This window comes from Microcaecilia unicolor, chromosome 1, assembly GCF_901765095.1.
Source record: "Microcaecilia unicolor chromosome 1, aMicUni1.1, whole genome shotgun sequence".
Classification (NCBI taxonomy): domain Eukaryota; kingdom Metazoa; phylum Chordata; class Amphibia; order Gymnophiona; family Siphonopidae; genus Microcaecilia; species Microcaecilia unicolor.
The window spans coordinates 629,564,644-629,582,089 of record NC_044031.1 but is presented as its reverse complement, the minus strand read 5'-3'; the positions used below and the strand labels follow the sequence as shown (position 1 = coordinate 629,582,089).

General features: G+C 38.7%; 1 protein-coding gene across 2 annotated transcripts in view; it reads right to left on the bottom strand.

The window, feature by feature from the left end:
- Nucleotides 1-17,446, bottom strand: part of LOC115481564 (casein kinase II subunit alpha-like) — a 203,073-nt gene that overhangs the window by 32,589 nt on the left and 153,038 nt on the right. For both annotated transcript variants that reach the window (XM_030220817.1, XM_030220808.1), the window contains one exon: nucleotides 2,259-2,359. In XM_030220817.1, coding sequence (XP_030076677.1) covers nucleotides 2,259-2,359 — 101 coding nt within the window. The remainder of the gene's footprint in view (nucleotides 1-2,258; nucleotides 2,360-17,446) is intronic.

Sequence of the window (17,446 nt, the reverse complement as noted above, 5' to 3'; positions counted from 1 at the left end):
ACTGAGGGAAGATATGATAGAGGTCTATAAAATTATGAATGGAGTGGAACAGGTAGACATGAATCGTTTGTTTACTCTTTCCAAAAATACTAGGACTAGGGGGCATGCGATGAAGCTACAAAGTAGTAAATTTAATACGAATCGGAGAACATTTTTATTCACTCAACGTGTAATTAAACTCTGAAATTCGTTGCCAGAGAATGTGGTAAAGGCGGTTAGCTTAGCGGGATTTAAAAAAGGTCTGGACGGCTTCCTAAAGGAAAAGTCCATAGACCATTATTAAATCCACCACACCAAATACCCCAACTTGCTGGTTCATCAGTACCCATAAAGAAAGAGATCAAGCTACTAGGGGTCTGGATAGACTCCTACCTAACAATGGCGACACAAATAAACACCGTTATACATAAATGTTTCTTCAAAATGAAACTCCTCCGCCATGTAAAACACATACTTTCCCCAAATCACTTCCAAATCGTGGTACAGGATTTGGTACTAAAAATCCTAGATTATTACAATATCATATACCTGGGGCTACCGAACAAATTATTAAAGAGACTATAGACTGTAGAAAATGCAGTGGCAAAACTGATAGCAGGAAGCATGCCGTTCTTTACCTAACACAACTACACTGGCTACTACTCAAAGCTAGAATAGAATTCAAACTCATGACACTAATCTTTAAAGGAATCTATGGCTCATTAGCAGAATATTTTAAAGCATATCAACCTAAAAGAGCCCATCACAAGACATATAACTATCCCCTCCTAATCATAAAACCTGCCGTTTAAAAAAGACTTCCAACACAACACTACCAGGAAAAGGCACAGAACTATGAAAACACCCTACCACCAGAAATCTGATTAATATCGGACTACCTAAGTTTCCAGACTATTAAAAGGTTGCAAGTGACCACATCACACCACTTTTGCAAAAACTTCACTGGCTACCAGTACAATACAGGGCTAAATTTAAAACTCTATGTCTGATCTTCAAGGCACTTAAAGAAATGGCCCCGAGTGCTTGAAGAACAGGATGACCCTCTACACACCTCCAAAGACACTAAGGTCCTCCCAAGGGGTATCCCTTAACCACATCCTCTCCAAAAGATATTACACAATGTAATACCCGCAAGTGAGCCTTCTCCGGAGTAGCCCCCACACTCTGGAGTGCACTTCCTGAAAGCTCTGCTTAACACAAGACTATCTCTATTTCAGGAAGCAGGTGAAAGCTTGGCTCCTCAGCCAGTCCTTTAACCCATTAGTGCCCAATGTTCCCCATAAGAAGCCATATGGGAACAAGAGGCTATTGTTTGCAAGGAACAATAAATTACATAGAATTAGTACATAAAGTTTACTATTCTGACATTCCCCCATATCTTTCACAGTTGTTGATCCCTTATGCCCCTGTTAGGGCCCTGCCTTGTCATCCCTTCCTTCCAAGTTTTTTGCCTTTACATTATCAGGCCTGTCCTTCTCTATAGAATGCTCTTTCCCTATTTCTTTGATAGAAGAATGAATGAAAAGAAGAATTAAAAATTTTCCTTTTCTGAGATGTTTACAGTACATAAGAATACAGTGTGGTATTCTTATTGTCCTTGATAGTCTCTCCGGTAGCGACCTGTGGGATGCAGTAGCCATGCTTGTTGGACACATCTGTATCTTTATCTTTCACTTTCCTATCTGCATTGTAATTTATTTTCTGTTCTGTTAGTCTAACAACCTTTGTATTGTGAACCACTCTGATTGGGCAGTATATCAAAAACTAAATATATTTAGAAACATGGATCTGGTAGATTTAAGGTTAAACAAGGACAACAACCCAAAACTATTTGTATAGTGACAAAATGCAGCTGCTATAAAGATAGTTTATACATTTATAGTAGTTGAGGGCTTCAAAATAGGGAAATAGCCCTTTTGGGTTGGGTTCTGCAGACCTCTCAGGGACCAGCATAGGTACTCAGAGACCTGAAAAAACTGAGGCCTCAGATTGAAGCTGGGGCCCTGATGCACAGTAGAGCCAGAGACTGACACCCCGTCAGGCCACATGGACGACACTGAAAAGTTCAGCTTCTCTGTTTTCAACTGTACAACCCATTGGACTGGACTGGACTAGCAGGATGAAAATGGAAAGACATCTAAATTTTCAATCCTCTTCTTCTAAAATGTCTGAATGATTGTGACTCAGGTTTCTGCATAACAGAATAAAGAAGACAGGGATTATAGGCCTTTTCTAAAACCTTCAGCAGCATTACTCACCTGCCCAAAATATCATTAAAGCGAGGATCTAATTCAATGTTATATTTATCAATGTAGTCATACAAGTCTTCTGTTCCCAGCACTTTAGCAATGCGCACAAGCTGTAGGTGGAAAGACAACAACAACCTATCAGAATGTAAAATGACAACCATGATATTCTTCAGAAGGAGGGCTACCACATTAATCAGGCAGAGAATAGTGGGAGATAGGAAAAGGGAGCGAGTGATAGGAGCATATTAGCAAAGAGATGAGAGAGAGAGAGCAGTGACTAACAAGGGGCCACCCAATTCCAACCGACAGGAGGCAGAGGCAAGCTCCCCTCCATCCTTTGCCATAGGCCTCCAGTACCAGGCCATGTACTGCAATTTTTAAGAGATGCACCAATTACTGATCATAATAGGGGCTAATTTCTTTTAAACTTCATAGCTAAATGCACTGCTAAATTTAATTGCTGGTGAAAGAATATGTAGTTTCCCACAACTGACATATTGGTTTATTGATTTCTGCCAGCCATATTTCATTTAGTTAACATTTAAATTTTATGTTTTGCTTTCTGCATTCATATGATGGTTGATTCACCAGCCTCCTGATAAAGGTGACCTTGAACGCCTGAGTGGTTATAATTTAATTTCCCTAAATTAAATTATTTGGAAAGAATTCGCTCACAGGAAATGTAATTTTTCTTGTTTAACATCATAAATTGCATAAACACAAAGTAAAACAAGAAAATCTATCAATAAGTAAATTCTCTCCCTAAACCCAGCCCTATGAGCTCCTCTCTCCTCTACAAACCTCATTCAATGTGGAAAACAATTATGTGTACTGAAAGATGTGTTCTAAGATTTTAAGTTGGACATTTCATGACTAACAGAAACCTGGCTGACAGAGGACCCTTTGGCATCTCTTTCCCAGTTATGCTGCACGTTGTTCAGTTTTTCACTATCTACAGTTGAAGGATAGGGGTGAGAGGGTGGGGTAGTGATTATTATAAAGGAGCTCATTTCCACTTAGAAGCAAAAAGTACTCTATTCAAAGAGCACTAAATACAGAGTATTACACAGATATTGGCCATCTTCATTATCATGCCCCCAAGAGACAAATTCTTTACATGAACCATTTCAGATGACCACTGCAGTTTTACTTGCATTTCATGCCACAGTAATTAAGGGAGATTTTAATATTCTAGTGTAGAGATAGACCCTCAAAGTGTAAACATTTCTATTAGTAATTTGACAGTTGGCCTGCTAGACTAGTGAGACTATGTTCTGATGTATTTTACTAATTTACCAGTACAGCAGCAAAATACTTTAGAATCAAACATAATGTACACCCTATCCAGTTTTTATTAGCTCTGAAGGGTCTCCCGAGTAAACTTGAGGAACTGCCACTGAAAGAAACAGTTAATTAACAGGCAGTCTGACAGGCTTAGATGAGCTGTTGATGTTTTTGTTCCATAAAAACATGAGCCTTACGGGGTTCTTTCTTTTCTGCATGGTTCTCAGAGGGCCTGTATATCTTAAAGAGAACAGGAGGCAGATAAAATATATTATGGATCACATGTTGATCTGCAGAACACAGATATTAAGGAACTCATTTTAGAAGGGTTATGCTGCTTTGTAAATAGATTCCACAATGCTAGAGGACACAGATTTAAAGATGGTGTGATGTAAGGTGATCAAAGAAAATATGTTGGCATGATCCATACATAGATCCTTTTTGTTTGGATTCTTTAGGTAGTCTGCTAGTCGACAGACCACCTGGTACATGGTCTCCTGTTTCTTCAGTCTTAAATTAACAAATTTTACATACTAATACTAAATTTTCTAGGTTTAGAAAATAAATTGGATAATAATGTAAACACATTTATATCAGTTCTGCATGCATTACGATTGCCCAGCAAGGTTACATACTCATAAAAAGGGTCGTATGTTGGGCATGTTTCAAATTTACTAACGTTTTTGTACTTGGGAAGCAGCACCATGGTCTGATCTTTATTGCTATTTTACTTTAAATATTATAACCACTTCTTTAGGGACAGTTTCACATAATAAGGTTAAAATAGGAAGAGTTAAGATTGATGGAAAGATCAACCACAAATAACGTACAACTGGATGATGATCTGTGGCTGAAATGGAATGATACAACATTGCAAGTTCTTAATGAAGTTGCTCCAGAGTGTTTGAGAAAATGCTCAAGAACAACTCTCCCTGGTTTTCAGCAGAACTGGTACATTAGAAGAGGAATGCCACAGAACAGAACGTGTTTGGCCAAGTCAAAAGATACAGATTTGAAAAATAAATGGAAATGTTTAACAAAATCTTACAATCAAGTGAATTTTGCCAAAAGAACCTATTACTCAACTTTAGTGGGTATTGATAACCCTAATTTAGGGAAGCTTTTTAGATTATTGAAGAAAAGCTTAAAACATTAATCTTTAAGTGCTGAACCTCCGCCTTCTGCTGAGACTAGATAAAATTTTTGCTTCCAAGGTTGTTACTATTCACAAGTCTTTTGAACTTATATTTAACCTGAGGAATACAAACTATGCATCTCTGATGAAGTGTTAGATATTCCAGTAGACAGGGATTGGTCTGCCTTTACACTTATTTTCCCTGAGACTTTGAGATCTCTAATATGTCAAATACTGGTTGTCCTTTAGATAACGTTCCCTCCTTTTTGTTCAAAGATCTACCTTTAGAATTGTTAATTTGGCTAGCTTTCTTTATCAATACAATGCTAAAGTTGATATGGTTCTTTCAAGCCATGGGTAAAATTGTTTATTCCCAAGAAGGCTGATGCAGATTTATCACAGCTTTCAAATTTTAGACCTGTCAAAAACATACCATTTATTGCAAAACTGTTAGAATTTGTGGTAGGATTGTGCTCTAGATAAAAGGTGTATATACTGCTTGGAAGGGAAGACGAGGTGGGGGGTGGGTGGGGGGGATGGGATGAAGGAGGGGGGGAGTTAGCATAAGGGCAAGGGGGGGGGGACATACCTACAATAAAACTGAAAAAATTTTGAAGTACAATAAGTAACTGTTATAGCACTGTAACGGTGTCGGAGTGTTTTTCTGTTCAATACTTAAATGTCTGATTCATCATGTGGGTAGAATATTTTCTTGTGTCGAATTGATTATGTATTGTTGTGCATATACAATTCTTAATAAAAACTTCTCTAAATTAAAAAAAGAATTTGTGGTAGGATTCCAGTTATATTATTTAAACAGATGGAATTTGTTGCACAATTTTCTGCATGGTTTTTCCAGTTTATACAGCACTGAAACTTTATTTGTTTTGACACCTGAGGTAAGGAAAGTCCTGTGTAGAGGCGGTGACATGGTACTTCTGCAGTTCGACATCTCTACAGCTTTTGATACAGTTAATTATGACATCTTACTTGGTAAACTGTCTGAAATAGGTTTTTCTGGTTCTGTGTTAAACTGGTTCAACTGAAAAACAGACAATATCTTGTGTTTAAGGATTAAGGATCCCCCACCTTTCCATTTTTGTACAATCTATATATGAGCTCACTGACTCAAACTGCACTGAATTCAGCAGAACAATTATTATCCTAAGCTGATATTTATGTATCAGTTTCAGTTCGTCAGGATTTGCAGGTTACCTATAGTAATGTTATTAGCTGCATTGGTAAATGTTTGACTTAAAACTTAATACAGACAAAAACAAATTTATTTGGTTTGGTCAGAATTTGAATAATATTCTAAGGTTCATTCCAAATCCTGAGGGAACCCATTTAGTGTAGAAAATACATCAAAGGTCTTGGGAATGATTTTGGACTACTCATTGAGGATAAATCCTCAGGTTAATAGTTTGGTCTGGAAAGCTTTTAATTGCACTTAGTGTATTGTTTTTTTCCTGATCATTATAAAATTATTGTTCAGCTGTCAAATTTGATGCTAATTGACTATTGTAATTCTCTTTAATTATGTTATCTCTGTTAAATTAGTTTATAGGATTCAGCTTATTCATAATACGGCAGAAAGATTGATCTATTGTAAGTCTAAGTTTGACCATGACTCTCCACTGTTTAGAGAGCTACACTTGCAACCAGTACAGGTCCAAATACATTTTAAGGTGGTATGTCTGACTTGTTGGGTTTATTTATAGAAAGTCTGTTGGGATTCCCTTCCATTAACAAAGTATAAATTGCTAGTAACAAATTCATTTACGTACTGATCAGTGAAACTCTGGAATGATTTACTTAATCAGATCCGCTCTTCTATACGTTACTTCCGTAGCGTGGCTTAGTAAACAGGGCCCTTGGCTTCTTAGTTAGCTCCTCCTGAAAGTGTAGTTTTTGTAACATCCAGTTCTTACATGTGTGTAACTAGCAGCAAACACAAACATGAAACTGCTGATCTGCTGTTAGTGATCTGTAACCTGTCATTAAAAGCCACCTTGAGTGAATTCATTCAAAAAGGTGGTAAATAAATCCTAATAAATAAAAATAATAAAGATTGGAGGGTGTAAAATGAAATGCCAATTTTTAAAAAGGATTCCAGAGGTGATCCAGGAAATAACAGACCAGTAAGCCTGACTTCAGTGCCAGAGAAAATAGTGGAAACTATTATAAAGAATAAAGTTACGGAACACAGACAAACATGCTTTAATAGGACAGAGTCTGCATGGGTTCAGTGAGGGAAATCTTGCCTCACCAATTTGTTTCATTTCTTTGAAGGCATGATAAACATGTGAATAAAGGTGGGCCGGTTGATATAGTGTATCTAGATTTTCAGAAAGCATTTTTACAAATTTCGTGAGGAGAGACTCCTGAGAAAATTACAGAGTCATGGGGATAAGTATCAATTCTGTTGTGGATTAGAAATTGGATTGGGACTGAAAACAGAGGATAGGATTAAATAGCCATTTTTCTCAATGAACGAGAGTGAACAGTGGAGTGCCACAGGGATCTCTACTGGGACCAGTACCAGTTAGCATATTTATAAATTATCTGGAAATTGGAATGACAAGTGAGATGATTACATTTGCAGATGACAAAACTATTCAAAGCTGTCAAAACACATGCGGACTGTGAAAAATTGCAGGGAGACCTTAGGAAACTGAAAGACTGGCCAGCCAATGGGCAGATAAAATTTAATATGGACAAATGCAAAGTGATGTATCTTGGGAAGAATAATCCAAATCATAGTTATCTGATGCTAGGGTCCAACCTGAAGAGTAAGCACCCAAGAAAAGGATCAAGGTGTCATTGCAGACAATACCCTGAAATCTTCTGCCCAGTGTGTGGCAGCAGTCAAAAAAGCAAACAGGATGCTAGAATTATTAGGAAAGGTATGGTAAATATGACCAAGAACATTATAATGCCTCTGTATCGCTCCATGATGTGACCTCACCTTGAGTACTATGTTCAATTCTGGATGCTGTATCTCAAAGAACATATAGTGGAATTAGAAAAGGTTTAAAGAAGAGCGACCAAAATGATACAGGGGATGAAACTCCACTCATATGAGGAAAGGCTAAAGAGGTTAGGGCTCTTCAGCTTGGAAAAGAGATAACTGAGGGTGGGGGGGTCTAGGATGGGTAAAAGTGAATCTATTTTTCACTTTTTCAAAAAGTACAAAAGACCAGGGAAAACTCAATGAAATTAAATGGAAATACTTTTAAAATAAATACGAGGAAATATTTTTTCACTCAACAAATAGTTAAGCTCTGGAACTCGGTGCTGGAGAATGTGGTAACAGAAGTTAGCATATCTAGGTTTAAAAAAGGTTTGGACAAGTTTCTGCACGATAGGCATGGGGAAAGCCACTGCTTGTCCCTGGGAACAGTACAATGAATTTTGCTACTATTTGGGCTTCTGTCAAGTACTTGTAACTTGGATTGGCCACTGTTGAAAGCAAAAACAGTCTGGATCCTTTAAACCAGCATTTTCCAAGTCCGGTCCTGGAGTACCCCTTGCCAGTCAGGTTTGCAGGATATTCACAATGAATATGCATGAAAGAGATTTGTATATAATGGAGGCAGTGTATGCAAATCAAGTTCATGCATATTCATTGTGGATATCCTGAAAACCTAACTGGCAAGGGGTACTCTAGGACTGGACTTAGGGAAGACACTGCTTTAAACTATGACCTGTTCACTCAACATTTCTGCATAAAGGTCTTGAAGTTCCTTCTAGATCTGAAAAGTGGTAGCCAAATTGTGTTTCAAGCCATTACCCGAGAAATTAAGTCCTATCCTCTGCACATATTAATTAAAAATAAATAAATAGAATTATGCAAGTCTAAAACAGCAGCATGCTTGTTTGATCCTTGTTCTTCTAAGTTAGTTAAAGAGGGGATCTGGTGAATATGGCAATTCAATACCTTCAAGGAAAGTGTTTTTTTCCCCCTTAGTTAAGCTGAAGGATACAATCTTGGGCCCGCTTACTGGTATTATAAGAAAATACTACTTTGGATCTACAGATGGTTCTGACAGCTACAGCTGTTTTGGCATAGACCAGGCACACTGGCAACCTTTGTTCTGTTAGGTTAGTGAAATGTTGGAGAGGTTTACTTGTTTTTTGGAGAATTTTTTAGTTATATAATACAGTCCCATCACTCCTAGAGCAGGACTGCATTAGTAATTTATTATATTCTGAAATGTATATTTTATCTCTGTTGAACATTAGATTATATTGCTATATCTAACTGTGCTATTATGTTGATGACTACGAGGGGCATTTTTGAAAGAAATGTCTGTCAGAATTTGGATGTTTTACAAAGATGTCCAAATTCTGAAGCGGGGAGATGGTCATTTTCAAAAAAGATGGACGTCCATCTTTTGTGTTTGAAAATACCATGGACGTCCTTGGATTTGGACGTCTTTGATTTTCGGCCATTTTCGGGGAAAGAAAAATGTCCCAAGTCTAAAATGTCCAAATTCAAGCCATTTGGACGTGGGAGGAGCCAGCATTTTTAGTAGACTGGTCCCCCTGACATGCCAGGACAACCATCGGGCACCCTAGGGGGCACTGCAGTGGACTTCATAAAATGCTCCCAGGTACACAGCTCCCTTATCTTGTGTGCTGAGCCCCCCAAAACCCACTACCCCCAACTGTACACCACTACCATAGCCCTTACGGGTGAAGGGGGCACCTACCACAGTGGGTTTTGGAGGGCTCACAGTTTCCTGCACAAGTGTAACAGGTAGTGGGGGTATGGGCCTGGGTCCATTAAACTACTCTAGGGACCTGCATGCTGCTGTCATGGACCTGAATATGACATCTGAGGCTGGCAAGTAATGTTCTTCAACACACTTTTTGGGGGTGGGAGGGGGTTAATGACCACTGGGGGAGTAAGGGGAGGTCATCCCTGATTCTCTCCAGTGGTCAGCTAGGGCACCTTTTTGTGCCTTATTCGTAATAAAAACAGGTCCAGCTCAAAATGTCGAAATTTTAGTGCTGGACGTTTTGCTCTGTTCCATTATGGCTCAAAGATGTCCAAGTCTTAGGAACGCCCAAGTACGATACACCCCCTTGAGATTTGGATGTCCTTCCAATGGACTTTTGAGAACGATATCCAAAATGCGGTTTCGATTATACCGATTTGAACGTTTCTGTGAGATGGACGTCCAAATGCCGATTTATGTCACTTTTTGGACATCCATCTCTTTCGAAAATGAGCCTGCAAGTAATTTATATTTTATAATGATGTTTTTGTATTATCTAGTTTTAACTGACGCATTTTATTGTTTCTGAAACATATGCTGAGCAGGGCTGGTTTATGAGCCAGTAAAGCAAAGATACTTACCTGTAGCAGGTATTCTCCAAGGACATCACAAGGAGGTAACGCAGACCACAATGCCCAGTCTGGATCTTATGACAAGCATATAAAGAGCTCCACCACGCGTGCACGAGTGCTTTCCTGCCTGCCGCACAAACGCTGTCACTTCAGTTGAGTATAACAGCAAAAAAGGAAAAATAATAAAAGAGACAACTACATGGGGAAGTGGGAGGAATTGTGAATATATAAGACCTGCTGTCCTCAGAGAATACCTGCTACAGGTAAGTATCTTCTCCTTCTCAGAAGACGAGCAGGTCTATCTATTCTCACAAGTAGGGAAAACCTAGCATCCAGGCTCACAAAAAACAAACAACATTGGTCAATTGGGCCATGCAATGGCGCCGACATAATTCAAATTAACCTGAAACTATATACAAACTGAGTGAGAGTGCAGCCTGGAACAGAATAAAATGGGCCTAAGAGGGTGTATATATACATACAGATCTATAACACTGTCTGCTCGAATCGACTGTCGCGTTGGGTATCCTGCTAATGGCAGTAGTGTGATGTGAAGACCATGTTGCAACCTTGCAAATTTCTTCAAGTTGGCTACCGATGCTGACATGGGTCTGACTTTGTAAGCCGTGACATAACCCTCTAAGACCAGCCCAGCCTGGGCATTAAGTGAAGGAAATGTAATCTGCTAGCCAATTAGAAATAGTGCGCTTCCCGATGGCGACCCCCATCCTGTTGGGATCAAAAGAAACAAAAAGTTGGGTGGACTGTTATAACATAGTAAATGACAGCAGATAAAGACCAGTATGGTCCATCCAGTCTGACCAACAAGATAAACTCATTCTACATGATATGTGATACTTTGTATGTATACCCGAGTTTGATTTGTCCTTGCCTTTCTCAGGCCACAGACCGTAGAAGTCTGCCCAGTACTGTACTGTTCTTGTACTAAGTTCTGAAGCTAACGTCGAAGCCCCTTATAATTTACACTCCAGCCCATCCTTTTCTATTCAGTCACGATCAGGGCGTAGATTGTAGTAGTCTGCCCAGCTCCCGTTTTGTTTCCCAATTATCAGTGTCACCACTCAATCTCCGCTAAGGTTCCGTGGAACCATTCCTTCTAAACAGGATTCTTTTGTGTTTATCCCACACGTTTGAATTCCATTACTGTTTTCATCTCCACCACCTCCTGTGGGAGGGCATTCCACATATCCACTATCCTCTCAATGAAAAAATACTTCCTGACATTAGTCCTGAGTCTGCTTCCCTTCAACCTCAATTCATGTCCTCTAGTTCTACCGCCTTCCCGTCTCCGGAAAAGGTTCATTTGCAGATTAATACCTTTCAAATATCTGAACGTCTGTATCACGTCACCCCTGTTTCTCCTTTCCTCTAAGGTATACATGTTCAGGTCAGCAAGTCTCTATATGTTCCATCTTTGCTTATACCCTAGGCCATCTATTAAAATGTTCTATTAAGTATTGTGTTGACATGGTGAGTTGTATACTATGCCATACTTTGTATTGTTGAATAATTTTACTGCTGTAATTGTCTATTGCTTATGTTTTATTCTTACCGTACACCACCCTGAGTGAATTCTTTCAAATAGGCGGTAAATAAATCCTGTTAAATAAATAATCTGTATGATGGAATACATAACATTAATTGGGGTTTCTATTGTTACAAGTGGGACATTGGGGAGATACTGGTGCATACATGGGACACAAGGATTTTTGTCAATGGCCAACTTATTTTATGCTGTTAATTTTATTTAGATTTTATGTTAATGGTATTTTATTTCTTTGGAGGTGTTTTATTTATATTTTATTTAAGGCTTGATTTATTATGAATGTTGTATTGTAATCCACTTTGGTTTAAAGGTGGAATATAAATCAATAAACAATAACCCCTAGCATAGGCTAAAGAGGTAGAACACTTTCTAGCCTGCAAGAGTCATAATAATGCCATCCTAATAACCTTTGCATCTCAGACCCCGCTTCGCCCCTTCCTTTCTGAGCACACTACCAAAACCCTTATCCACACTCTTAGCACCTCTCACTTAGACTACTGCAATTTGCTTCTCCCACTAAGTCATCTCTTTCCCCTTTAATCTGTTCAAAATTCTGTTGCACGACATATTCCGCCAGTGTTGTTATGCTCGTATTAGCCCTCTCCTCAAGCCACTTGATTGTCTCCCTATCCATTTCTGCATACAGTTCAAACACCTCTTAACTGACTTACAAGTGCATTCACTCTGCAGCTCCTCAGTACCTCTCCACACTTATCTCTCCCTACACTCCTCCCCGGGAACTCCCTTCATCGGGTAAACCTCTCTTATCTGTACCCTTCTCCTCCACTGCCAATTCCAGATTCTGTTCCTTTTATCTTGCTGCACTACATCTGAAATAGACTTCCTGAGCCAGTATGTCAAGCTCCATCTCTGACCATCTTCAAATCTAGGCTAAAAGCCCACCTTTTTGAAGCTGCTTTTAACTCCTAGCCCCTATTCACTTGTTCAGTATCCATGTCTGTTGTGCCATTCCCATCTTAAGTAACTCCCTTATCCTTTATTTGTCCTGTTTGCCTGTCCTGATCAGATTGTAAGCTCTGTCGAGCAGGGACCGTCTCTTACATGTTCAAGTGTACAGAGCTGCATATGTCTAGTAGCGCTATAGAAATGATTAGTAGTAGTAGTAGTAGTAGTAGTAGCAGCAGCAGCAGTGTCAAAGTCAGATGCTGAACTAGAACCGCAAAGATGCCTTGGCCAATCTGGAGCTATTAGGACAACCAGTGTGGGATAAGACACTATTTTCTGCAATTCCTGGCCCACCTGCCTTTGTATCGCTCCATGGTGCGACTGCACCTCGAATACTGGATGCAATTCTGGTCAAAGCATCTAAAAAAAGATATAGTGGAATTAAAAAAAAGGTACAGAAAGAGCAACATAAATGATAAAGGGGATGGGATGACTTCCCTATAAGGAAAGGCTAAAGTGGCTAAGGATCTTCAACTTGCAGAAGAGAAGGCTGAGAAGAAATATGATAGAGGCCTACAAAATACTGAGTGGAGTGGAACGGGTAGATGTGAATTGCTTAGACCAGGGGGTACACGAGCTACTACATAGTAAATTTAAAACAAATTGGAGAAAATATTTCTTTACTCAATGTGTAATTAAACTCTGGAATTTGTTGCCATAGAATGTGGTAAAAGTAATTTGCTTAGCAGGGTTTAAAAAAGGTTTGGATAATTTCCTAAAAGAAAAAAAACCATAAGCCATTATTAAGATGGACTTGCAAAAATCTACTGCTTATTTCCAGAATATGCAACATAAAATCTGTTATACTGTTTTGCCATCTTACCAGGTATTTATGACCTAAATTGGTCACTGCTGGAAACAAAATACTGGGCTTGATGGACCTTCAGTCTGTCCCAAGTATCTAAGGAGGGAAGACATACACAGCAACTAAGGCCACTTCTGAAGGAGAGCATCTAGACCCACTGATCTTGGCTCCCTTTTTCGAATGAAGAAATTAGATATCTTGGCATTCTGATGCCATCAAGTTTTAAATGATCATGGCAAAAAGACATCTTTGGACTACTCCCACTATCCAGGGTCCAACATGTTATCTGCTCAAAAAATTTGCCCGCACATTTTCAGTTCCTGCTATGTGAGTCACTGACAAAAGCCTGAAGATGATGTTCAGTCCATCGAAACAACTTGGTAGCCTCCAAGGCAAAATTCTGACTTTTTATACCACCTTGATGATAGACATTGGTTACTGCTGTGGCACTATTGGAGAATATTTTAACAGATTTCCACTTGAATAAGGGCTGAAAGGCTTCCAGTACTCTTCTGATAGCTTTGGTTTCTAATCTAGTGATAGACAATAATCGATTTAACTTTCATCCAACTACCCTGAGCCACCTGGTTGGAGAGAATGAGCTCTCCCACCAAGGAGACTCACATTCGTCATGATTATCATCCAACTTGGCGGCTCCACAGACTTTCCTCTCAACAAATTCTGCTCATTCAATCTCCACTGTACAGAAGATCTGATTCTATCGACCACAGAAAAAGATATACTATATACCTAATAAAAAAGCCATGGAGGACTCTTTGGAAATGATTCATCGAGAAAAAAAGAAAGATTTATTGACTATATCTGAACTTTTAGAAGCTTCATTATCTGAAGATTCTAAAAGAATGACTTTATTGGCTTCATTTGTATTTGAGCAAGATTTGGAGGCAGTGAAGCGTTTATACCTTCGAAATCTGCAAACTTTGTTTTATGGTAAAAAAGACTGGATTTTTCCGGATGTTACAAAGCAAACACAAGAAAGGAGGAAGGCTTTTTTGGCTTTGAGAATGGACACTTTAGCAATGGGTGCATCTTTCTATCTTAATTAGCCATGTAAATGTGTTGTTAAATACACTGGGTTAAAATGTTTTTTTTTTCTTCCAGAGCAATTACGTGCCTTTATAGATTTAAAAAGGGTGACCACTGGTAATATCCAAGTTGAGAATATGTAATGGTTAGGGTGGGGTTAAGCATTTCTGAAATTATTTCCTTAAGCTTGTCTCCTGAGCTATGTAATTTACATGCCCCCCTAAATGTGGTCTAAAGAGGAATAATAATTTTTCTTTATGTGACATGTAACAATGTACTTTTCCGTTTTTTTTCCTGTTCAAGTACTTGACTTGTAAAATATAATAAATATAATTTAAAAAAAAAGAAAGTTGTTTGCAATTTGTGATCATTTAGGGAATTAAAAAAAAAAATCACACCTGTTCTATAATGGCAACATGCATGTGTATGTGCTTTTATAAAACAGGCGCACAAATTTAGACCTGCTTCAAGGCAGATGTAAATGCATGCATGCACTCTATGCATATATTTTATAAAGCTCTCGTGTGCATTGCAACTCTGTCCCTAGGAATGCCTACCTATGGATCACTAGCTCTTGTACCAAGATATAAAAATGCCTTATAAAATACCCTTTTATTCTGTATTTTGGAAAGAATTGTCTGTGGTCTGTTCCCTGAGTGGCCAGTGTGAGGTATTCTCCAGAGGCAACAAAAGGTAAAATAACCTGCTCAAGTTCACACAGAGCTGCAACTGATTTTCACTTCTTTCCTCTACCGAGAAGAAAAGGAATGCTGTTCTAGAGCCTGCAGTGTTCACTTTTGCGTTTCAGTACAGATGCTTTGCTATATATGTTCTGGGTGACATTTTTGCAGGGTTTTGCATTACTTCACAATGTGACTGATGATGGAGGGAGGTTGTGTCACTTTTAAAATTCTTTGAGATTACTGAGGAGACTAAGGAATTTCCATTCTTTTGAAAAAGTTTGTACAATTTTACAAAGCATTATATTTTCCCACTTTGATTATTGTGATGCTCTTCTACTTGGTTTACCAGCTTATGCTCCTCGAACTGTTCAAACTGTACAAAACTCAGTAGCATGATTGTTAACTCGTGTACCTAAAATTGAACATATCACACCAATTTTAGCATCCACTGCATTGGCTCCCAATAGCAACAAAAAGTTTAAAGGTTCTTCTATTGATTTTTAAAGCCTTAAAAAATGCAGTTCCATCAGTACTGGCAACTACCTCCAGGATTTCTAAATCTGTGCGCTCACTGAGATCTGCTGATGATAATCTATTGGATGTGCTAATGCTTCAATCTGTTAGTTTACTGGGTCTTCGTGCCTCTATTTTTAAGAATTCTGGGCCAAAATTGTTACTTTATTTTAGAAAGCAACTGAAAATGTTTTTATTATGCAAAGCATTCAGTGAACTGTGCTGTACTGAGAGGTAAAATGGTCAAATTGATTTCTGGCAGTTGCTGACTATTCATGTATGCATGTACTTAGGTATACAAAAGATGATTTAAGAACACAAGAACAGTCATACTGGGTCAGACCAATAGTCCATCTAGCCCAGTTTCCTGCTTCCAGCAGTGGCCAATCCAGGTCACAAGTACCTGGCAGAAACCCAAGTACTAAACCAAAATAGGAATAATACCCCATGGCAATACAAATATATCTCACTTTAAACTCACAAATACCACATGTACATTCTCAATCAATACAAAACAAAAACTTTTTCAAAATTTTAATATTTCTTTTAAAAGGAAAAAGAGGCATCAGATGGCAACAAGCAAACTATCAGATCTCTTTAGTGCACAGCTATTTCAAGTCCAAGCTTTTTATAGCATTCATCAATCATTTGCCTTAGTATTCCTACTTCGTGTGTGCTCAAACAATAAAAGGAGCTGATATCAAATATCAAACTTCATAATAACATATAAAGAAGGCAAAAAGAAAAACCAGCAACCACTTAGCTTCACAAACTATAAACTCCAGCGCTGTTTAATCTCAATTAAATAGTCAGGAAAACTCCCTGGTATCTGATAGAACCAGAAGCCCAACAAAGGGAAAAGGATTGCTGCAAAGGTTGTATATTATCTGATGTTATTGTAAGATTAAGAAGTTCAGATTTTTGCAAATTAATTTTGAACTCTGAAACCAAGCCATATGAATCTTGGATAGCAACTAGAGCTGGTAAAGAGGTGGAGGGATGCCTCAATGTCAACAATATATTGTCCGCAAATAGCAAAACCTTATGAACTGTCCCGCCACTTCTGATCCTGGTGACTGTGGGACATGTTCGGATTAAATGTGCCAATGGCTCAATGAATAAAGTGAAAAGTATGGGGGATAACGCACATCCCTGCCGATTGCCTTGAAAAAGCTCAAAAGAGGTAGTAAAAAAACAATTCAGTTTAAGCATGGCCAATGGATATTTGTACAGCACCTGTATCTGATGCAGAGAAGGCCCAGGCAGGCCTATTTTCCCCAGAATTGATATCATAAATGGCCAGGATACCCTATCAAAGGCCTTTCTCCGCATCCAGGGATACCAAATTAGAGGGATCCCCCCACTGTCCTGTACTAGCTATGTGATGTAAGGCCCTCCTGGTTCTATCAAAGGTCTGTCTGCCCTAAATCCTGCATCTTCATGAATTAAAAAAAGGTAGGACTGTCTGAAGTCTATGTGCAAGAATTTTAGTGAAAATGTTGTAATCTGTCCTAAGTAAAGAGATAGGTCTATATGAAATGCAAAGATGAGGGTTTTTAAAATCAGGTTTAAGTAAATATCGTCAGTGCAGCCAGTCGCCACAAATGAAGCAGAACTGTGTCCGCATCAATGGAATTATAAACTTTAATGAGAAATGAAGCTAATATGCCTTTAAACTTTTTGTAGAATTTACTACTGCAGCCATCAAAGCCCGGAGCTTTCCAGCAGGAATGGCCCATAACACCTCATCAACCGTAATAGGGGACAGGGCCGGTCTTAGCAAGTGTGGGGCCCTGTTTGTAAATGTATGAACTTTTGTATGGTTGATTTCAGTTCTGCCC